The sequence below is a fragment of the Gadus chalcogrammus genome, chromosome 18 (assembly GCF_026213295.1).
Source record: "Gadus chalcogrammus isolate NIFS_2021 chromosome 18, NIFS_Gcha_1.0, whole genome shotgun sequence".
Taxonomy (NCBI): Eukaryota; Metazoa; Chordata; class Actinopteri; order Gadiformes; family Gadidae; genus Gadus; species Gadus chalcogrammus.
In genome coordinates, this window is record NC_079429.1 from 14,273,478 (window position 1) to 14,296,481 (window position 23,004).

General features: G+C 47.0%; 1 protein-coding gene across 1 annotated transcript in view; it reads left to right on the forward strand.

Annotated features, from left to right (window-relative positions):
* Positions 1 to 315: 315 nt before the first annotated feature.
* The window catches only part of kif19 (kinesin family member 19), a 31,446-nt gene continuing 8,757 nt past the window's right edge, over positions 316 to 23,004 (forward strand). The window contains exons 1-2 of the mRNA XM_056577709.1: positions 316 to 871; positions 2,184 to 2,264. Of these exons, the coding sequence (XP_056433684.1) occupies positions 752 to 871; positions 2,184 to 2,264 (201 nt within the window). The 5' untranslated portion in view covers positions 316 to 751. The remainder of the gene's footprint in view (positions 872 to 2,183; positions 2,265 to 23,004) is intronic.

Genomic DNA, 23,004 nt, shown 5'->3' on the forward strand with positions numbered 1-23,004 from the left:
AGTGTGATAGTGCTTTGAACTTTTTGTCTTTGAACATATTGGTCACATAGGTAGGCCTAGAATAATTGGTGGATATAATGTATATTGCATGTAACTGCAATGTAGAGGTAATATCAGTATAAATATATTTTTTTATTTAAAACAATCAATAAAAATTAAAAAAAAATCTATAATCGAGTGTGTTGGCGCGACACTATTCAAAGGTGTCTCCAGCAGAGGGCGTAAGAGCGTCGAGAGAAGAGCATTGGAGCTGCTCTAGTGATTTCTTCACCGGAGAGCCTTCGCCGCTGTTGTACACCGCGGATCTCCAGGGACAACACGCACACGAATTACACCAGTCGATTGGCTGCCAAACACAGAATGGACTAGCCGGGATAACGGGTAGAGCAGGTGAACTGTTGAACCGTCGTGCCTGCTATTCACTCTGTCTGCCTCTAGATGTGTTGTTTCGATGATTAGTCCCATCGAGCAATTCAAATAGTTTAGGATAAGGAGAGAAGGTTATTTCAAGCGTTATCCGCCAGCCAGCTTCTCTACGTGCTGTTTTTTTCTTACCGTTCTGCAACTCGCTCTACTGGAAGAAGGCAGTGTTCAAGACTTTTAATAGCCGCGTTTATTATCGTGCTCGTGTTATATCGACAGGAGGACAGCCTTACAAGTTCACCACTAGAAGCCTTGGAGAGGGTGAGCAACAGGTGTATTGTTCTGCAGCGGACCCTGCAGGTGTCATCAGTCAGCAGGATGCGGGACTATGAGGGTCCCGTCGTCCACCATTGACCGCCCCCCTGCTGTATCTAAACCCGGGTCGAGGACCCTCTCCCTGGACTCCAAGATGAAGGACACAGGGGAGACAAAGGACCACCAATTAACCGTGAGTTGAGCAATACTTTCGATTGTTACTTACTTACTTACTTACTTACTTACTTACTTACTTACTTACTTAGGTATATGTATGTAAGTCCCGTTTGTTTTTTCACCTTAAAACCGCTTCTGCTTTTTATTGTATTTCCTTTATTTGTATAATTGTTTATATTTTGTTTATCTATCATAGTGCAGGCAAACATATAGATTATAAATGACCATGCTGGTCTGCACAGTATATACTGTGGCCCATATCTGAATAATTCACAGTGTTGCCATGTCAGTTGCCTCAACTTTGCATCAAGGCCTATGCAATGCACCACACAATGGCTCTCACTCATTCTTTTCTCACCCTCCACTTGAACTGAACGTTTTGTTCAATTGGCTGCTGTTTGGACTATTGTTGTAACTAATACCGCACCTACTTCTGCAGTTCACATTTCATCTGTTCATAAGTTTATGAATTGTTGGATGATGTGACTGGCCTTTTTTGTTCTGTTTGAGGTTACATTAACCACTGATTGTAATTGGGTTAACATTGTGGTTATGATCTAGTTTTTCCAATGTTTGCATATTCTAGTTAAATATTCCTGAAGGAATATACAATTCTAGACGATAGACTAAGCAATATTAAGCGTAACTATTGGTTACTGATATAGGGGATCAAGCTAATGTCGATTTGAGGTTAATGTATTGTGATATGTTGATGTATTCCCATGCTTTGCTACGCTTGACGGTTTTCATTTCCTATCGTCTATCAGCAATTATTCATGAATCAACAGCAACTTCTTGATGTTGAGGCAGCAATGCTGATTGTTGGAAAATGTCTGTTGTGTCATTTCCCTCTTGTGTCCCCTGGGCAGGTGATGACGGCATTCAGGTTAAAATAGGTTTAATGAGATCAAAAAAAAACCTTGATAGACTGAATCTATTTCCCTCGCGTGCAACTTTAGCATAAACATAGCCCCTTACACTGAATCTCCCAGGCATCGTGACACAGATTGCCAAGTCCATTATCCTAGAAAATAATGATTTCATGCTTTGATGGAGATGGAAGTGCTATTTTAATTACATCATTTCCTTCCATATCAATCCATTCATTCAATATGAAGTATCTTATATTCAAGATATAGACCAGTTCATTCCGAAGTAAAATTGTTATGTTTATGAACCTTTTTTTCCTTTTGTGTTACCTCCTTCGTGAGGGTTCCTTAAATGATATCCACACAAAACCATTAGACTGCGAATGGCAGGAGGGACCTGCCATGTGTGTTGACATGTGGGGTTGACTGAGCTCTGATGCAACGCTCTGTGGCCCCAAGGTTGCTCTGAGGATCCGGCCCTTGAGCGAAGCTGAGCACGAGGACGGTGCCACTGTGGTGGCCCACCGATTGGATGAACAGGTCAGTTCCTCTCGGACTCCACCCCCCCCCCCCTAACCCCCAATGTGTGCAATGTTTCCCCAATGTTTCCCCACATCTGTGTTTGTGTTATAAGTTGCAGGGGTACATTTCTGACCTAAAAAGTGTTGTAGTTGTTGTTGTAGAGAGAGAGAGAGAGAGAGAGAGAGAGAGAGAGAGAGAGAGAGAGAGAGAGAGAGAGAGAGAGAGAGAGAGAGAGAGAGAGAGAGAGAGAGAGAGAGAGAGAGAGAGAGAGAGAGAGAGAGAGAGAGAGAGAGAGAGAGAGAGAGAGAGAGAGAGAGAGAGAGAGAGAGAGAGAGAGAGAGAGAGAGAGAGAGAGAGAGAGAGAGAGATCATTTGTACGGTACGTTGTCTTGGTTCTACCACTGCTGCTGTATACCTGGTGAAAGGGTCCAGCCCCCCATCTATAATGCATGTGTGCAGGGCCCACTGTGCAGTCAGTACCGCCGGGCGGGTCTCGAAAGCAGTGGAGCTGTCGGGTGTTTTCCGATCTTCGTCGTCAAAATGAGGGAGAGGCATGGGGAAGACAGAAAGGCAGAGTGACCGCTCTGTTTTTGTAAAGACTTGTCACCTGAATTTGAGGTGGATGGGTCACAGGCACCGTGGTGGAGAGGAGCTGGATCGCCTTCTCATTGGCTGGCTCCTTCACCCAAGGTGGCAGGGGAACCAAATAAGTCGTTTGACATTGTGTTTTGACTTTGTGCCATTCCTCTGAGTGAGAGTGAGACAACGTGAAAGGTTTTTCATTCCACAGTCACTCAAGAGCAATTGGCTGTTATTAAGTGCGCCACAGCTCTGCGTGTTGGAATATTTGTAGTGAGAATTCTAGATCCACCAAAATGTATTTGCTTGTCGCTCAACATGTACATTTGTGGGACCTGAGTTAATTCTTGTGATTTCACACATAGACTTTAGCTATACTGCTAGCCGTTTACCCCAGACCATGCCCCATGTGTTGTAGTAGCCACGTGACTGATAGATTCTGCATGCATGAGCTGGGAGGATGCCAATTAGCCATTGTGTCCCACCTGGAGCCCAATTAAGAACCCCACTGGTGAGAGTGGAAGGATGATGGTGCAAATAAACTATATTTGAGGCTTGGAAGTTGCTAATATGCATTCCTGCTTCTAGTGTGTGTGTGTGTGTGTGTGTGTGTGTGTGTGTGTGTGTGTGTGTGTGTGTGTGTGTGTGTGTGTGTGTGTGTGTGTGTGTGTGTGTGTGTGTGTGTGTGTGTGTGTGTGTGTGTGTGTGTGTGTGTGTGTTTTTGCGTGAAGTCAACATGGCTACAACAGTATAAATATATCTAGCTATATATATCTATATATAAAACTCTCTTGCTATCTATAACTATATGTCGATATATAGATATGAATAGTGCTCAATGGAAAATCCAGTGTATTTATGTATTTAAATGTAGGAATTAGTAACACATTAAATAGTCAATGTATTATTATACATCTATGTATAGATACTAGATAGATATATAGTAGTACTAAAATTGTTTCCATAGCAAAACCTGGACAAGGGAATAAAGTTCAGTAGTTCACTAGTACTATGCCAGATATAAATGGAAACAGCCACGTCGTCTGTGCTGAACGTGTCTTTTTAAAGCCTAAACTAAAAGAGGCTGTTCCCTAAAAAGGCTGATAATCCATGGAATTAATAGGAATAGGTGGATTAAGATCTGTACTGTCTGCTGCTGATTTCCCAGAAGCAAGCGCTCTAATTACCTCCTATTAACCAGGAAGCGCATCCCTAGCACATGCTTTGGCGTCATGGTAACCAAAGCATTTTCATAGGACTTATTCTATCTGAGCTGTATTCTATGGAAAACCACAATTAATAGTAGTTTACCCAATCAACCCCCAAATTGATTAAATCAAAACCTACGTAATTAACAAATTCCGTCCCAAACAATTAGATATTGATGAACAAATAATGAAAAGGATTGCTAGCAGCACCTAAATTATATCCTATAGCTAGAGGAAATATTTTTTATATAATTGCATATACTATATTCATATTATTTATATAATATATAAAACAAACGTCAATGAAAGAGAACATGTTTCCAACATGTACATTTGCCATGCATTATATTGACCATATAAAGCAGTATTACTTGGCGGTTGAGCCTGGTTACCACCTACACACACACACCTCCCGGTACGAACCAATACTAATGTGAAAAACACACACATGCGCTAACAAAGCACATCCTGCTGCCGAATGTTACCTCCTTCTAATCTTAGCCAGTGCTCCTGAGCAAATACACAGAACTGCTTACTGACGGGAAAACCCAGCCTCCACGGCCTTGTTTGTGCAACAGGCAGCACAACGTCGCCATCTGGCCCAGGTAAGCGCCTGGCGGCTTAGCATGCCGCTGATGGTGCTGTTGGCTATGGTGGTTCTACTGGTTCTTCCGCCAGCAAGAGGTGGACCACGAGTCTGTCTAAGCCGAGCTGAGATGAGCCGGGGGATATGGTTGAGATTAAGCATGCGGTGGTTGGCCACCTGCCACTGTTGTCTCGAGAGTTGTCTCAGACCGACTCCCTATGGTTACGCACACGCTCAGTTGCATCATGGTCCGCACGGTTTCCCGGAATCCGTGAGGACCTTTTTGTCGACCTAGGGTTCTGTGTTTTGCAGGGGAGATGAGAGGTTGCTAAAAGGGTTTACAGTATTTACATGGTACCGATTTTGTACCATGTCATTTTTTTTTTTACCTTTCAGTGTGTTAATGAACAGAGCCCTTTTGTCCCTTGTTGTTGTGGCCAGTGTGTGCCAACATCAATGTACTGCAGCGCCGTGATGATCTGGTAATTAACAGACCGGACCAGCTCGACAAGTGTAGCCTAGCTCTGGCTGATAGCAGGTTAGCCTCAGGACAACTTCTTTTGTTGTTGTCGCTGGACCAAAAAACACTCTGGGAGACCTCTGTACTTTCTGTGACCTTTTCCGATGACATGCTGTTAAGATACTGAGAAACAATGTACAGTACCCCTTGTTTGTGTCACAATCGTGTCACAGCAATTTCACCTTGTTTATAATAAAGGCCCACGTTTGTAGTATTTATAAAGCCGTATAAATGTGGTACAGTCGTTGTTTCTCAGTTTGAAATGAGAACAAACCCGATGGAATAGTGGTGGCATTGAAGGACACAAACAGGGGTCAAATATGTTTAAACAAAGCATCCTGTCGTATTATCACATCTTATACTATATTGTTATGATTTCATTTTTGTACTTATTCATCTTCATATACATATATGTGCAAAACACACAGTTTGCAGTCCAGACACCGTAATGACAGAGAAAGAACACAAAAAGATGACATTGTTAACCACATTTTGCTCAATTAAATAAACAAATGAACACAAAGCCAGCTGTGTGTCACAGACCCCATGCTGGAAGTTCACGGAGCCGGCCAGGTGAGTGGCTGGTCGCCCCTTTACAGCCGCTCATGCCAGGCTGCGTTTACACAGGGGCGAGATAAAGAGACGGTCGTTCGGCTCCGTTGTTGGATAGGAGCCTTTTGGAGCCCGCTGCTGATTTCACTTAGCTGCCAGCGCTGCGCCACTGTGTCCGCGCTAATAGCACTGAGGACCAGGATCGTTATAGGCTGACCCCTTGATGTCTTGAGGTAATTCAGCTCATTTGGAAGTGGATTATTTTCGTGTGCTATTAGTTCTGGTGCGGTGTAACAGACATTTATGCCTTTATTTAAACACACGATACAGAATACATGATACTGAGGCATTCTTGGTTGAATGCTGTTCATCAATAAAAAAGATTGAATTAACGAAATAAAATATAGAAAAAACATTTATATATATATATATATATATATATATATATATATATATATATATATATATATATAAAAAAAATATATATATATAAATGTTTTTGTATATTTTGTATTCAGTTCAGCCGCCGTGTGTTTGTATCTGTATCTGCATGTGTGTGTGTGTGTGTGTGTGTTGTTGTGTGTGCGCAAGCTTGCGCATGTACGTGTGTGTAGGTGTGTAGAACGTGTGCGTCTTGGTGCTGGCCCTGTTAAGCATGCCGTGGAAATGGGCAGGCCTATCAGCCGTGCACAGCGGGGAATACTTTATAGCAAGGCCCCGTATCCATGGAGACCGACAAGGTCAGGGCCATTGTTTGGTTTTCTCCCCTCCTCTTCCTCTTCCTCTGCTGGGGAGGATAAGCCCCCAGAGACAGCAGGGGGGACAGGTTCTAACAGACAGCTTTGTTTGGATGTCTATTTGTTGTTGTTTTATGATTGCCGCACTGCCACCATTGGTAAATAGGAACGTTGTGAATATGTTTCTTATTCTTTTCAACAACACTTGTTTTGAGAGGCGGTTGGATGATTTTCAGTGTGGCAATGGTTGGTTTCTAAGCAAACACACTTTTATCCCTCAAAGAAATAATTATACTTTATGGATCAAAAATTCTCTCTGAGGTTCTCTCTGAATTTCTCATTGTGCGCAGATAAAAAGCAAGAGCTCTCTGCTCTGTGAACGTGAGGTCACATTTCTCACAGTGTCAGACAGAGGCTAGAAATGATTTATCTTGCTTCACCTCCTGTGTTGAGCTCCAGACCGGTTGCATGAGCTACATTGAGCTACCTTCTAACACGAACCCTGTAAATTAGCAAACACGTTGCCTCGTTTTAGGAAACTACAAAGACCATCACCAACAAAAGCGTTGTGTTTTTTAGGAAACTACAAAGACCATCACAAAAAAACATATTGCCTCATTCTAGGGAAGTACAAAGAACGACACCAACTCACAGGGTGTTCAGATTTTGGCCGCATAAAGATGGCTCAACGAAAAGGGCATTGATTCAAATCCCTCACCTGAGGCTAAACAAAATCACATCTGAGTCAGACGAACTGTGAGGAGAGAGAAGATTAGAGGCAGTAAGAGCAGGTGCAATGTAGGCGGTCATTTGACATTATTCGCATTTGTGAGGTACATGCTCAAAATTCTGTTCTATTAATTTCACATCACACTTTACTACCTCCCTTCTTCCCTCCCTCCCTCCCTGCCGCCCACCCCCAGTATTAAAACACTGATCGGGCCAGAATCTCTTGAAGAAGAGTTGGTCCGTTGGTCCAACTATCCGTCCTGAATGGCCGAGTGTTTGAATAGGTTTGGGGCCGGACAAGCAAGGGGAAGGAACTACAAACAGGCCCCTGTCCCCTTTTTACACCAGCTTAGATTAAACCTCTACACACCGCATAGTACACACCTCACACATGGTGTGTAGTGTGTGGTAAGTACACACATCGTGGTCGGGGCCAGGAACCAGCCTGGTGCCCCGAAGCCTTGGCTGGCAACGAAAGCTGAGTAAAAAGGAACAGAATGAAAAGAGTAACCCCCCCCCCCCCCCCCCCCCCCTCGAGCAGCCCCCGCTTTGGCCACACTGTGACTATAAGTGTCATGGCGGCAGGAGAGAGAGAGCTACTGGTTAGTGTGTGGACACTTATAGACTGGAGCACAGACACTAGGGCTGTCAGACACACAGCCAGACACTCTTTAAGTGGATGAATCTCCCCTCTGTCCTGCTCTCTCGCCTGCCCCCACCGTTCTGCAGCGTCTCCCTTCCATCCTCTGCATTCCCGGTTCGACTTCCACACAGACCTAGACACACACACACACACGAACGCACCAACTTGCAATCTGTGTCGTGTGTGTGCGGACACGCCGCCGAATGTGTGCGAGATGCGTGTCGTCCGCATGTGGTTCATGGCGCACGCAGCGAGTGACGACCCGTCGGTGTCTACATGTGTCCTCCACCACCACCTCCCTGGGGATACCACTCCACCCTCCCTCTCCTCCACCATCGGAGGAGAGGGAGACGGCAGGCCGAGGTTGAAGGAGGTAAGCCGGTGTGACCCTGGACTCCTTCTCCTCAGGCCCCCAGCCCTCCTTCGTGACACGCCCACCACTAAACCCCCCCCCCTAATCCCCCCCGACGCTCTGAGGTGGCCTGGCCACGACCAGGCCTCTCGATGAGTCAATTCAAGCGCTTGATGAACAGGGCTGAAGTATTCCTTGAAACCTGCGCGCCTGGCTGTTGTTTAAGGTTTGTGCTGAGAGAGAGAGAGAGAGAGAGAGAGAGAGAGAGAGAGAGAGAGAGAGAGAGAGAGAGAGAGAGAGAGAGAGAGAGAGAGAGAGAGAGAGAGAGAGAGAGAGAGAGAGAGAGAGAGAGAGAGAGAGAGAGAGAGAGAGAGAGAGAGAGAGAGAGAGGGGAAGAGAGGGAGGGAGAGAGAGAGGGGAAGAGAGGGAGAGAGAGAGAGAGAGAGAGAGAGAGAGAGAGAGAGAGAGAGAGAGAGAGAGAGAGAGAGAGAGGGGAAGAGAGGGAGGGAGAGAGAGAGGGGAAGAGAGGGAGGGAGAGAGAGAGAGATGGAGGGGGGGAGAGAGGGAGAGGGAAGGAGGTAGAGAGAGAGGGAGAGCCCAGACCACGCCGGCAGCTGCCACACTGGCTACCGCCTGCCCTTCTCTGAGTCATCGCTTTTATAGTTACGATTGTGAGTTTGAATCTCTCTTGTAAATCTCTCGCTATTTCTCTGATTCTCTCTCTTTCAGATTTTCTCTCTCTCTTTCTCTCTCCCTCTCTCTGATTATCTTTATTCCCCCCCCCCCCCCCCCCCCCCCCCTAACTTACTTTCTCTCTCGCTCTTGTGTATGTCTCTTAGTCTCTCTTTATATTTATCTGAATCTCCCTCCCTCCCTCCCTCCCTCCCTCCCTCTCTCTATGTGTTTCTTCTTCTCTTTCTATAACTCTCTCTCTGTGTAGATCTGGCCGGTGGTTGGTTTGTAACCCAATCAAGAGCGGGATGTTCTTGATTGGCACATCCTCTTCCTGCGTGTGTAAGAGGAGTCTCTTACAAAACTGTAAGCAGGCGGAAGAGCAGACCAACACAGCAGCCCGTGTCTTGCTGGCCTCTGACCTCTCCCACCTCTGAGCGCAAGTCCTAAGATATGGGATAGATTGTTTGGGGCGGGGTTTACTCCAGGAATGGCTGAATGTAGTTGTGGTTGGCATGCGTCTAGGATGGAGCTTGCTTCTGTCATCCTTTAGACACAGGGTGGCTTTCTGCCTGAAAGTTCACATCAACCCTTGTTATGGCTGGCAAGTTAGCTTTACGGTTTGAATCGAGTGTCACTCGAGCAGTTGTGGGAGTGGACAGTGGAATGGACACATTAGGTTCCAAAAGAGCCATATCAACTGCCGTTGTCAAAACTTCTACCGTTGGAAAGCTTTTTTGGCTGGAAGGTTCCTGTATTTCACAGAGAATATTATAACCACCTCATACATTGTTCGATTCCAAACTGAACCATTTTCAACTGAAAACAGATTGCACTTTGTACTCACTCACTCTCACTCTTTTGCCTTGTGCTCGCTGCCAAACAGCGCTGCCCCTGCCGATGTAAATTGATCTCAATAAGAGTGTAAGCCGGAGAGTATCATGTTTGAAATGTTAGCAGGGACTTATTGCGAGGTTAGTCAGCAGGTGAGAGGCTATTATGCACTTCAAGAGAGAGGATGGCAGAAAACGGTGGAGCATGCAAATACAGGCCAATGTGAAATCACTGGTTCGAGGCTGTAATACAAACAATTGATGTGTCATCGCACAGTCTCGATGAGACTTTGGTGCAGTCGACATCTATCGCTGTCCCAAGACACACGAGAAGCCACTGACGCCAATACCTTGGTCTAAACTCGGCGTAATGATACGGTCCATATCATTCATCCGGCTTTTTATTACAATTGCCTAAAGCGTCCGACAATAAAGTAGAGAAAGCACAGCGGGTGGGTGAGTGAGCCACTCAAGGTTTATCTCTGCTTTATTTAAGACACAGCAGAAGTCTGCCCACACCAAAGGAGGTCTGCTTGCCAATAACACTTGGAAAGACATCTCTGCGTTTCGGTTGTGTCAGAGGGGGGGGCTGCTGAAGGCAGTGAGAAAAACAGAGTCAACGTTGTTCGATCAGCTCGTCCTCCATGGGAGAAGCGGCACCCACGTGACCAGCGCTGCAATCCCTCCGGCTTCAGTCTGGCTAGTCTACTGTACAATGTCCCTGATGTCTGTACAAAGAGGCTATCTGATATATATTTATACAAATATGTATATAAATGCAAATAATGATATACGATAAAAAGAAAACTGATTTGAAATGATTATGATTACAACACATAACCCGGCGATGTATTTAATTTTGGTTTTGACTGTTATTGCAACAAACATATACCGTAACAGTGGCCTGTGTGTCTGCAGCAGGCTTATATGTACTTTAAAAGCAATAATCAGGTGAACCTAGTGTGACGGAGAGATCAATAAAATCAAGATCCCAAGGCACTCTCTCATGCTAGGACAAGAAGCCAATAGCATATATGATTTTATAAATATCACAGGATTTCAGGCGAAACGGTAATGGTCCATTTACGAGAGACGATGTGTTGCTGAAATGTGTCACGTCATTACTTTGGTCGTTATGAGTGGTTAGAGATTATGAGACGACTTGACACAGAGCAAAATCGGTGCCTCCAGTGTCTCTGGATCCAACCTATGAAGGTACTTGATGGGAGGGTTAATATGTTCTCCTTTCTTTCAACCTCCAAGCCCATGGCTTATTCTATGATCATAATATTTGAGGACGAATGTTTCCTGTTCCCTTCTGGGTGATTCAGGATTCCTTTGACTCAGTGGTCATATATGACGAGAAGGGTTGAGAACAGTCATCTCAAGTCATCCTACTGAAGAATTAACGATCCATTCTGCGTTCTCTTCAGAATTCCTTGTGATTAAACCGGTAATAAAACGTGTTTGGCAGAGTGGAGGGTTGAGATAACATTTTATCAAATGACTCTCCAAACGACTCTTTGATCCATCAAACTTGAGAAATTAACTTATGTACGGTTCGGCATTCCCTTTCAATCAAACCAGCTGTTCAGGTTTCGGGTTGATTTATTTAGTGTATATTTTCTCTGCCATTGATAACAACCCCGCTCCAATTTGCCGTCTCCCATCGGCAGACAATACCCTGTTCTTTGTCTCTTTGTGTGTGTGTTGCTCGCCGGTACATGGTGTGCGTTAGCGTGCAGAGGAGCTGGCATGCCAGCGCAAGTTTAATTTGTGTTTGGCTCCACCCCCCTGCCCGCCCCCTCTGTTGTACCGTTGTACTGTTGTCTTCTGGGTATTGAGCGCCCGTCCCCGGGTGCCTTTCAACACTGACCCCAGAGGCTGACCTGAAGCCGCCCCTGATCTCACGTCGTGAATCGGCCATCTGCCGTGGAAATAACTCAGTTCAACTCCCTCCAGGGAATCGTGCCCCAAGTATTGGTCAAATTTCGTGATCTCACGTTAAACTAAAGGAGGATGCATCATATTTATTTTTCTCCTTTAAATGTTTGACGTTCCTTTTGAAGCGTGGCGTTTTTTACAAGATTGATTGGGTTGTCAAATTCTGTTTTATTCTGTCTTATCAGTGTTGTCAAGTATATATTTAAGCTTTGAGATGGATGTGTGTGATAATTTAGTTTTATGATGGTCTTACTGTATGCAAGCTATGAAGAACTTTCATATTTTATCTGATATATTATGCAAGAAATTCTATATAATATAGAGTTACATTCATCTGCATGGATGATACTGACTCCTCTTCAGTGGTAACTGAAGAGGAGAGCAAGAAAGTCCTTGATCTCTCAGGTCATTTAATCCTATTAGAGGAACCTGTGTCAGTGTGTGCGTGTATGTCCCGTCCCATGTGTTTTTGTGTGTGTGTTTGTATGGACGCGTGTGTGTGTGTGTGTGTGTGTGTGTGTGTGTGTGTGTGTGTGTGTGTGTGTGTGTGTCTGCATGTATGTGTGTGTGTGTGCGTGTGTGTGTAAGTCTGCATGTGTTGGCGTGCGTACATGTGAATGTATGTGCGTGTCTGTTTGTGTGGCCCATGAATGTGCAAGTATGTGTGTATATATATGTGTTGGTCAACGCGCGTTTACATGTACGTACGTCAACGTACGTACGTAAATATATATGCTTCTGAGTGAACCTGTGTTGGTGTGGAGACGCTTGTGTGTGCGCGTGCCTGTGTGCGTGCATGCGTTCAGCGTGCGTGCGCCCGTCTGTGCATCGTCCCGGGCTCCGCCGTCTGACCCCCGGCGACCCTTTGTCTGGCTGCATTGATTCGGCGTGGCGATAGGATCTCGTGGCGGCGGCTAGACGTCTTGTGTGAGCCCGGTGGAAGAAGGGCCGCACTGGGAGGGGCCAGAACCCAGGAGCCTGTATCAGGTAGGCTGGCGGCGCCTCCGCACTATGCAGAGCCCCTGAAACGGGATAGGCCATTGTTGGGGTGTTTCAGCGCAGGCCAGGGCTTCGATCAGATAACCACTTTGTGCTGGCAGCCATCGGATCTTTTTTCCAGAGGTTGTGATTGAGAGGTCACGGCCCGTCCCGTTTGGGTTCTTGACTTGTGGAGGACTTGTGGTGCGGGCTCTGTTCCCTGCTGACGTCAGGGCAGAATGTCGTGTCAGGGCGGGTCATGTCAGGAGGGGGCAAACAGGGAACCGCTGCATGCAGCACATCGGGATACCACCGCCTAATGCCCCAATCTGTACATCAAGGTACAAAGCACACACATTTAAAGTTAACAGTTACACTTTGTTTCAAAGGATTTTTTAGATGCATGTTATTCAGGAGCAGGCGGAAGATATGCCGGAACAGGCTACAGGGTGATATGTGATTACTTTTCATAATTCATAAAATTATGAATTATTAATTACTTCGATAAAAGTAAGAACTTGTACCACGATGTGCTCTCAGTCCATCAACGATAATCTAAATCCTGCGTCTCAATGCAAAATAAAAGATGCCTTGATCTTAATCTGGTTTCACTGAAGCTTGAATCGGAATTACTCACAGACGCTGACCAAGGCATCAGTTGACCGGCAACGGTCGCGGGCCCAAGGAATATTGTACTATTTGAACTATTTAAAGGAGACATATTATGGCGTTTTCACAACAAGTCAACATAGTATTTGAGTTCCAGAAAACATGTTTTTGAAGCTGTTTGCGGAATATAGCTTTTAGGAAAAAATTATCTCGCCTACCGCTATTCTCTGTTTCAGTCCCTTCAGAATGCGCTTTTCTGGTGTCTGTAGCTTTAATGCAAATGAGATGCTGCCTATTGACCAATGAGCTGTCAGACTGAACCACAGCATGGAGGAGAAGGGATTGTTGCCGTTTGCGGACTCCTGGAGCTCTATATCTATATAATATAATATAATATAATATAATAATAATATTATGTATGGGTATTTATATAATATTAAATCTAATATCACGGCCAAAAGCTATGTGCGCCTCGGATGATATTATGAATCATAAAGACTGCGTCTGACGTCTCTGGTACTTCGACGACATGTAGAGACTCGTAGTGGGGAATATCTTGGCCATGGTTGAGAAGAATTGGGGGAACGGAACTTGCCGGACCTGCCAGCTTCGGCGGCAGTTCCGCTCCCGGAGTACACTGCCGGAGGTGCCGGACTGCCGCTGGAGCTTTGGCGGCGGCCGGACAACTTTGACGGCAGCCGGACTGTCGCCAAGCTCCCCTCGCCGGACTGCCGCCGAAGCTTCGGCGGCAGTCCGGCTCGCAGTCCATCAGCTCAGCTCGGGGACTACAATCCCCTTCTCCTCCATGTCTCCTCCTCCAGCTGCCGCCGAAGCTTCGGTGGCAGTCCGGCAGACAGAGGGATTGTACTCCCGGAGCTGAGCTGCCGCCGAGTTCCCCCCGCCGGAGCTGCTCGTCCGCTGGTCCACAAAATCTTAGCTATGCTCTGATTGGAGGGGAGTGGGGAAGGGGGTGGTAATATTCAACTGTGCCCCCTTCCTACATAGGAGGGGGCGCCGAAACTGGCTCGCTCGATTGGTAACTGTAGGCGGGGTACTTTCAGGAATGCATATCTCACTCAAAAAATCATGTAACTACTTTTTTCAAAGCATGCATGCGTGTGGGAGCACCAGAGACCCAAAACAACACCCCAAATCCCAGGAAAAGTGTTGTTTTCATAATATGTCCCCTTTAAGGTTCCACGCCAGCATGGGATAGTACAGGTAAATGTTTGGTTTGTGGGGAAAGATGCGTAATTCTGACCCGGCTTGTAATCAACTTTTCAAACATAAATTCTTCGTTATCGTCCACTGTGCCTTGTTTTTCGACGTAGATTTATTTAGAAAAATACGGTAAAACTCATATCTAGATCAAACGCACGCACAAATCCGGTTACAAGATCGAATCTCGGTCCAACCGTATTTCAGCCGCAGTGGAATATCCCAGCAGTGACTAACAATGTCAATCATTGGAGTTTAATATCTCAAGAAAGGAAATAATTAAACAAAACTTTGTTTTATATTATTTTATAATTATATTCTGACTTGATGTGTGAGTGTCAAAGTTAATCATTATTTTGAGCAATAACAATATAGCGTGTTGTCCCCACTGCTCCACACCATTAGCGTAATGACCACAGGTGTCTGGGCGGAGGAGGAGGGAGGGGCCCAGCCCTCCCAGCTGCTGCCATGGTAACGGCAGACAATGACACCGGGAGACGAGGATTAGAAGGAGGGAAGGGCGTCTGTGTTGAAAGCAAGATAACACACAGAAAACAACACAGCGTGCGCACACATCTACACACAGACAAACATACACACACACACACACACACACACACACACACACACACACACACACACACACACACACACACACACACACACACACACACACACACACACACACACACACACACACACACACACACACACACACACACACGTATACACATATATACAAAGCCCTTAATGTTATCCATTACAGTTTGCTCAGAACAACATTAACACACACCTGACCTTTTTATCATGCACCTCAAATAAATGATATAAATAAAATTATACAGCTAAGGGCACGTGAAACAGACGTGTGATTCAAATTTCTTTTCGTATCAACTGACATTTCCATCTCCGGGCGGAAGCCATATTGTTTACTTGTGTGCGATGTGTTACATTACATGTCTTGTACTACACGACGATTGAGCAGTTTGACATATCCAATAACCAGAAATAAAAATAGTTGTTTTTTTTCAAATAAGATCAAGCAATTTGTATTTGTATTACCAAAACTCTCCTACATTATGTTGGACATTGGGGGGGGAATTAATATTGGAGGCAACCCCTTACCGAGTGTCTTTATGTGAGTGTGTCTATGTGGCTACATGCCTGACTCTCACCATGGCTCAACATCCCTTGTTAATGATGATGTCATCAGGAGGTAATGGCAGCCATGTACAGCCACTGTCACCATAGGAGCTCACTATCTCCTGTTTACTCGCAGAGTCTCACAACGAGACAACAGCCATCTGAGCCATTCTCAGGGAGCAGGGACCATCTCTTATTATTTGCTGAGCACATGGGTAAATAGAAGGACTGGCTTGACAATGGCATGGTGTGTGTGTGTGTGTGTGTGTGTGTGTGTGTGTGTGTGTGTGTGTGTGTGTGTGTGTGTGTGTGTGTGTGTGTGTGTGTGTGTGTGTGTGTGTGTGTGTGTGTGTGTGTGTGTGTGTGTGTGTGTGTGTGTGTGTGTGTTTGCGTGAATTTATGTTTTTAGCTGAGCACACTGGTCCTTTCACAGTTGTTGTGTTTGTGTGATATATACACAGGAAACCATGCCCGTATTTCTTGTTCAATTTCCCGTTAAACTTGCCTGAGCAACATTTTAAGGCTAAGTTCTAACAATGGCAAACTCCTCTCAAAATAACCAAGAGTTGTCAGTTTCCTCATAGTGATATTAAGGAAGTACTCATCATATAGCAGGGAGTGTTGGGTGAAGTGTGTAGGCCTACAGTATGTTGATATTTTATTCATATGTGCTCTGCATACATACATCTCCATTTCAAAATCGTTCTTACATATCTGATTACTTCACAAAGGTTAGATTGACTAAAGGTCACATACATTGGAAAATGACATGCCTCACTAAATAGGCTTGAGATAGAGATCGCCCAATAGCTATTTGTTCACATTATTATCAGTGCTGATTAGCCATAACACCGTTCTTTGGGGGTTTATAAAAAGGTCTAACACACCAGTCTCAACTTCTGGTGGCTGGACTTGGCAAGCCAGCAGCCTGGCACTTGATAGTGGAGCGCCTCTCAGTGTGTGTGTGTGTGTGTGTGCATGTGTGTGGGTGTGTGTGGGTGCATGTGTGTGTGGGTGCTTGTGTATGCCGCATATGTGTGTGTGTGTGTGTGCGTGCGTGCGTGCGGACCAGTGTGTGTGTCCGTGTGCGTGCGTGTTTGGCGTGCATGGGCACTTGTGTGCGTGCGTGTGCATGGGCACTTGTGTGCGTGCGTGTGCATGGGCACTTGTGTGCGTGCGTGCGTGTGCATGGGCACTTGTGTGCGTGCGTGTGCATGGGCACTTGTGTGCGTGCGTGTGCATGGGCACTTGTGTGCGTGCGTGTGCATGGGGTGTTCCTAATCAGTGAGATGGCCGAGCGGGTCACGCCTGCCGCATTAACCAGGGCACGCCGCGGGGTCGGCTGATTAAAAAGGGCCCACGAGACGAGACGGGGGTGGCCCCCCACCCACCCCGCATCAACACCCCCCCCCCCCCCCCCCCGCCGCCGTTCTTTATGGCGTTCAGATAACGCCATCGCCCTAATTGGTTGCATGTCGCATTAGCAAGCTGCTGTTTTTGACGTTGGCTGATCTTCGCCCGCTGTATAAATATTTAAAGAGCTGCTTTCTGTTCTCTACCTTTCCTTCGTTCTTTTATTTATTTATACGTTTTCTCCTTTGAGGCGCGGCGTGTATATTCACGCTCGGGCCGCTTGTTTTGTCCGCTCCAAGGGGCCTTGTTGTCTATCGGCCCGGCGACGCCAGGGTGGTCCGCACGCCACGACGCCCATTGTGGTGTCAGACATCTTGATCAAAGGGGCTAAAGACAGGGCCGGTGGACTAGGAAATTGCTTTCCATCAACCCTACACCACCGCCACCGACGCAACCGCCGCCACCACCACCACCGCCACCACCACCGCCACCACCACCACCACCACCGCAACCACCACCGCAACCACCACCGACACGCTCACCGCAACCACCACCAGCACCACGTTACCAGCACCCGGCTCCTAGGGGGCCCCAACCCACAGACCCTGTTGGTGTCTGCATCCCCTGTGTAATGGAGCGTTTCCAGCGAGCGTTGGGTTAGGTGTGGTACGGTGAGGTTTGGTTAGGTGCGGCTCGCGTTTCCACCTCCGACAGTACCCTTATGGTAGGGCGAGGTTTAAGCCTGATGGCAATAGCCGCGGCAACTACATAAGCATCTTGACATCGTAGCAGCCCAACAACAGTGTCGCCTGCTAATAAATCCGAGGAGAAAGAAGAACGTGGCACATTAAACAAAGGGCCACCATAAAACACGTCCAAGAAGGATGGCAAACTTTCAGAAGTACCTTGTGGGTACTGTGTTTGATTGTTTTTATCCCCAACTTTACGGCACCCCTTTCAGACCACTTGGTACCCGAAAGGAAGAGTACTGAAGTATAGGTACGGCTTATCACGGCTCAGTGTGGTTATTTGGGACCCCGGTGGGGAACGCAAACCGGACTGCACCTAACCGCATACCGCACCGCTCAGTGGAGAAGCGCCATGAGTCGTGAGGGGAGGAGCCGGATCAGTCCGTCTCCTCCACCCACGACTCACACAGGTGAGGCAGACACCCACAGGGTCTGTGGGGTCCCTGGGCCCCGATGGAAACAACAAGAAGCATCAGACAATCGTCAGACAATCAGACAATCAGACAATCATCAACGGTTCAGTCACAGAGGTTCAGTGGGAGATTATTCATTTATCGAGCATCCACACCATGACAGTTTGCAACGAATGTTGCCGTTCATCATTTCTTGGGCTATACTGAGCATGGATTTCATTAAAAGGATGACTCTCTTAGTTATCGGGGTACTATATGGTATTTTGGCAACTGCATTGGTTGTGGCATTTATATGTTGTAGTTCCCTTTTGTATCTATCCTATCGTTTTGATCTATCCCATCAGATTAATCAGGGTAATTTGTAAAATAGCTGGTTTGTCACTCATAACGTCTTTTCATTGGGCATTATCTACCCCCCTTTCTTTCTTTATAGGTTAAAAAATGTCCATGAAAGTACATTTACTATTTATTCATTTTTAAATGCACACATGAAATATTCCCCTTTTCTCTTGTCTCTCTGTCTCTGTCTCTCTCTGTAACACATACACATACAGAGACACACACACACACACACACAAACACAAACACACACACACACACACACACACACACACACACACACACACACACACACACACACACACACACACACACACACACATACACACACACATACACAGTTTGCAACAGCAGGGGGGAGACAAAGACAAGACCAAAAGAGACGAAGGAGAGTGAGCGAGAGGGGGGAGAGAGAGAGAGACAGAGAGACACCTTGACATTCAACACATCCAGGCTGATTGATCGTGCCTTGTTCGCTTCTCTCGCTATATGAGGACGGGTATGTGACTCCACCAAGACCCTGCTACCCTTCAGGCTGATTGATCGTGCCTTGTTCGCTTCTCTCGCTATATGAGGACGGGTGTGTGACTCCACCAAGACCCTGCTACCCTTCAGATAGCTGCCCTCTCACCGTTGGATCACTTTGATGATTGGGGGCTGGGGGGGGGGGTGTTATAGAGCTATATTACATGACCGGAGTCTGTTGACAATATACAGGCGCCTCTATGGGCACGCCTGGTCCTTTGTTGGCAAAGAGTCTGCCACGGCCCCCGTCTGGCACCGGGCCCCGTCTTATCGGGAGACTTAAGGAAATGAGAGCAGATCTGCGTGTTGGACAGCTGCTGTGTGGTCTTGTTGGGGGTGGGGCTGTATTAGGTGGGGGGGGGGGGGGGAGTAACTTAAGGAACACAGGTGACAGATGGACGAAAGGTATTATCAACACTCTAGGGATGCGCTCACATGAGCTGCACACACACACACACACACACACACACACACACACACACACACACACACACACACACACACACACACACACACACACACACACACACACACACACACACCTATGTAAGATTACTCTTGCATGCTTGCCTAAAGACTAAGGATGGATGCGTGTATAGACAGTATCTACACACACACACACTCACACATTAATACACGATCACCAGGCAGCCCTGAAATGCCCACCTCTGTGTACGTACATCCACCGCGTCATTGATACCCCCGTCTGTCCACACTTCTTTATGTCCATATCTGACACATTTGCTGATTGAGTCTGTTAAACCGCACGGTTCATGATTTTCTGTATTGTCATTAGGAGGCGCTGTTCAGCAGTTTTGGGTTAGTTCTTTTCTGAATGCAACTGTGTTGATTGACTTTTCTCAATTGAGTTTGTTTCCTCTAGGTTATGTGTGTTAAGTTCTTCGATTTGCTTCGTCTGCCACCAGGTCTTCACCATGTATACGCTACCAGTTTGTAAATCCTCTTGTTGACAAGAAAGTGAGGTACTCCTTTGAGTAATTCCAAACCTTGTTTTTGTTTGGTGTCTCTGCGTCTGAGTCCACACTCCTCCTTTTGATCTGAGTCTGGTCTGATCGTAGCGAGAGACCCCGGGGCTGAACCAGGATCAAACGGGAGAGGCAGATCCTGCAGGGAGAAGGCAAAAGGTGCCTATCAGGTTAACGATGCAGGAATAAAAATAAAAATAAAGGGATAGAAAGCGTAAATATCGCTAGACGAAACGCTGTAACGGTTGACATGGAGGCACAAAGATGAACTCGGGGTTAGTTTCATCTGCCTCTCACCCAGTGACAAGATGGGTGAAAACCTTCTTCATCTCGGCAATGACGCGGTCGAGGCCGTAAACCACCACGGCCTTCTGCTCCTCCCAGAACGCTCTTCCAGTCAGCAGGGAGATCAGGAAGGCGATCGGGGACCTTTCTGTCGGAAAGCTAGAGGGTTGGAGCTCAAAGGCCAGGGAGCACTGTGTAAGAAAGCCCTGGCACCTTGGTGGATGAACACCGTGTCTCTGGTGGGGGCCAGGAGGGGCTCTGGATGAGGGGAGTTGTTTGGTTGAGATGCCAGGCTAGCCTCTTCTGGGGTTGTGGGAGCTGATAGTCCTTGTCGAGCTGGGGGGTTGGGCTGCCGAGGTCAGAGTCTCGTTGAGGGCCTGGATTGGTTGGTCTTGATTGCCCCAGAGATGTCAATGATTACTTATCATGGTATGGATTGGTTTATGTTTGAAAGCGGTGAGAAAAGCAAGCTGTGGGTGAGAGCGTTGTCTCTTGCAATGTATTGCAAGAGACTAGCGAGATGAGAAGTATGATGTAGAAAGTGCAATTAGAGTGTGAAATGGGAATCAAGGCGATCAAAGCTGAAAGATCTGACATCAGTCCACAGGACCCACGAACAGCAAGATGCTGACCTGATCTAACCTGACCTAGTCTCCTCCAACTCTAGCCTGGCTCCGCCCGCCTACGTACTTCCGCTCAATTTTCATTTCCCTTCAGAGTCAGGTAGGACCAGGCTACTCCACCTCACCTGATCTAAATGAATCTGTTCGCCACTAACTGCCCTGATCTAACCTAACCTACTGTCCTCAACCGCACCTGATCTAAATTAATCTATTTGCCTCTAACTGACCTGATCTAACCTAACCTACTGTCCTCAACCGCACCTGATCTAAATGAATCTACTCTTCCCTACCTGACCTGATCTAACCTTATGAACTCTTGTTCTACTTCACCTGATCAAACTGAATCTACTCTTCCTCCCTGACATGTGTCCCTGTAAGACACATTGACTTCTTTTGGAGGAAAGTATAAAATTACTAAATCAACTAAAAGTAAATAAGACAGAAGTAAGTAAGGAACGGAAGTAAGCAGAGGTTTGAATGGCTGTCGTTGGATCCTCTGGACCTGACCTTATCTCCTTCTTTCGTTCTGGCCCTTCTCTCCTTGTTGTCCTTCCTTTGCCTCCTTTCGTCTTTATGCTACCACAACGCTTTACCGCCCTTGGTATCTGCTGTAAAAAAAAATATAAGAATAGCCTTCCCCACCACTCAACTCTCCCCCCCTTCCTCCCCCCCCCCCCCCCCCCCCCCCCCCCCCGTCTCTCTCCGTCCTCTCTGATTGCGGTCCACGTAGGGCCGTCTTTGTAGCCCTCCTCGTCCGTAATTGCAAGTGTATTAAAAGTCAGATCTCCCCTTCCTCTTGAATTTCAAATGGAGGGGCTTCAAAGTGAAGCGGCTCCGCCGGTTTGAGGGGTCATCAAACGCAGCCGCTCGCTCGCTCGCGCGCCGCGTGCTTCACGGGCCCACTCCACCCCGGCCCGGTGAAACCTGGCAGGGGTGGTCGTCCGCTGACCCCCCCCCCCAACCCCCCTGGTCCTGCTCGTGGTAGACCCCTAGCGTCCGCGCTCAGGCCTTGAAGGGCCCTCAAGAGCAGCTAACCATTGACTTTATTTTTTTTATTTCTGCAATTGCTGATCATAATTAATCCATCTAGTTTTATTATATGTATTAGTTTCAAGAGCCTACGACCTAGTGCACTTCATGCCCGTGGAGACCCACGTCCCCCCAGTATGACCAGGCCTTTAATGGGTTGGTCGAGTTTATTATTCCGGTGATTATATTCGGCCGTTCCGCTGGGTTGTTTACCGGCGGGACCCTTTCAGAGGACTGTGATTGGCCACCGTCCGATGACAGCTAATGATAGGGGGTGAACAGAGTCAGGTGCTGCCGTGCCCAGCTCGGCTCCAGGGGAACAATAACGCCGCGTTTCCACTACAGGGTGCGGTACGGTTCGGTTCGCCTCAGTCCGGTAGGGAGGGGGCGGTATAGCCCAGCTCATTTCCGAGGTCGTGTTTCCACCGCCGACAGTACCCTTTATGGTAGGCCGGACGTCGATGTAAACATCGGGACATCATAGCAGCGCGACACAGTGTAGCCACAGTGTATCCATGAAGCTCCCTCTGCACGTCTTCCTCCCCAAGAATGCAGAGGAACGTCTCCACCTCCTTGTTTGCCCGAGCAAGCGTTTTACGCGACATGTTCATTGTAAAGAATAATACCTCGAGGCTACTGTTTGTTTGTTTTTATCCCCACGTCGCCCGGAAGTGACGATTCTGGCGACCAATCAACGGAGGTGTGTAGCTCGAATTTTCCGGCACCCTTTCAGGCGTCTCAGTACCCCAACGGAGGAGTACTGAAGATGAGGGCAAAACGAGTACGGCTCAGTCCGGGTCACGTCCACTTTCGGCGGTGGAAACGCAATCCGTACCGCAACTTTGCGAACCGAACCGTACCGCACCCTGCAGTGGAAACGCGGCATAAGCCTGATCAACCAGCGGTCTCCATTTTGTTCGAAATGGGCCATTTTGCTTTGAGTATTTAGCGCCCTGGCTCTCTGCTTGGATTCAAACCAAAATAATACTAAAAAACACTAATCACAAAACAAACAGACACCTGTACACCTAGCAAACACATTTCCATTACTCCGTCGCAACATGATTGCTAGTTTGATTTTGTGTTGTGCTTAATTGGACCAGACACTGCTGCCCATAACTGTCATGCCATAGTCAGCCTTGGAGCGGGGGCC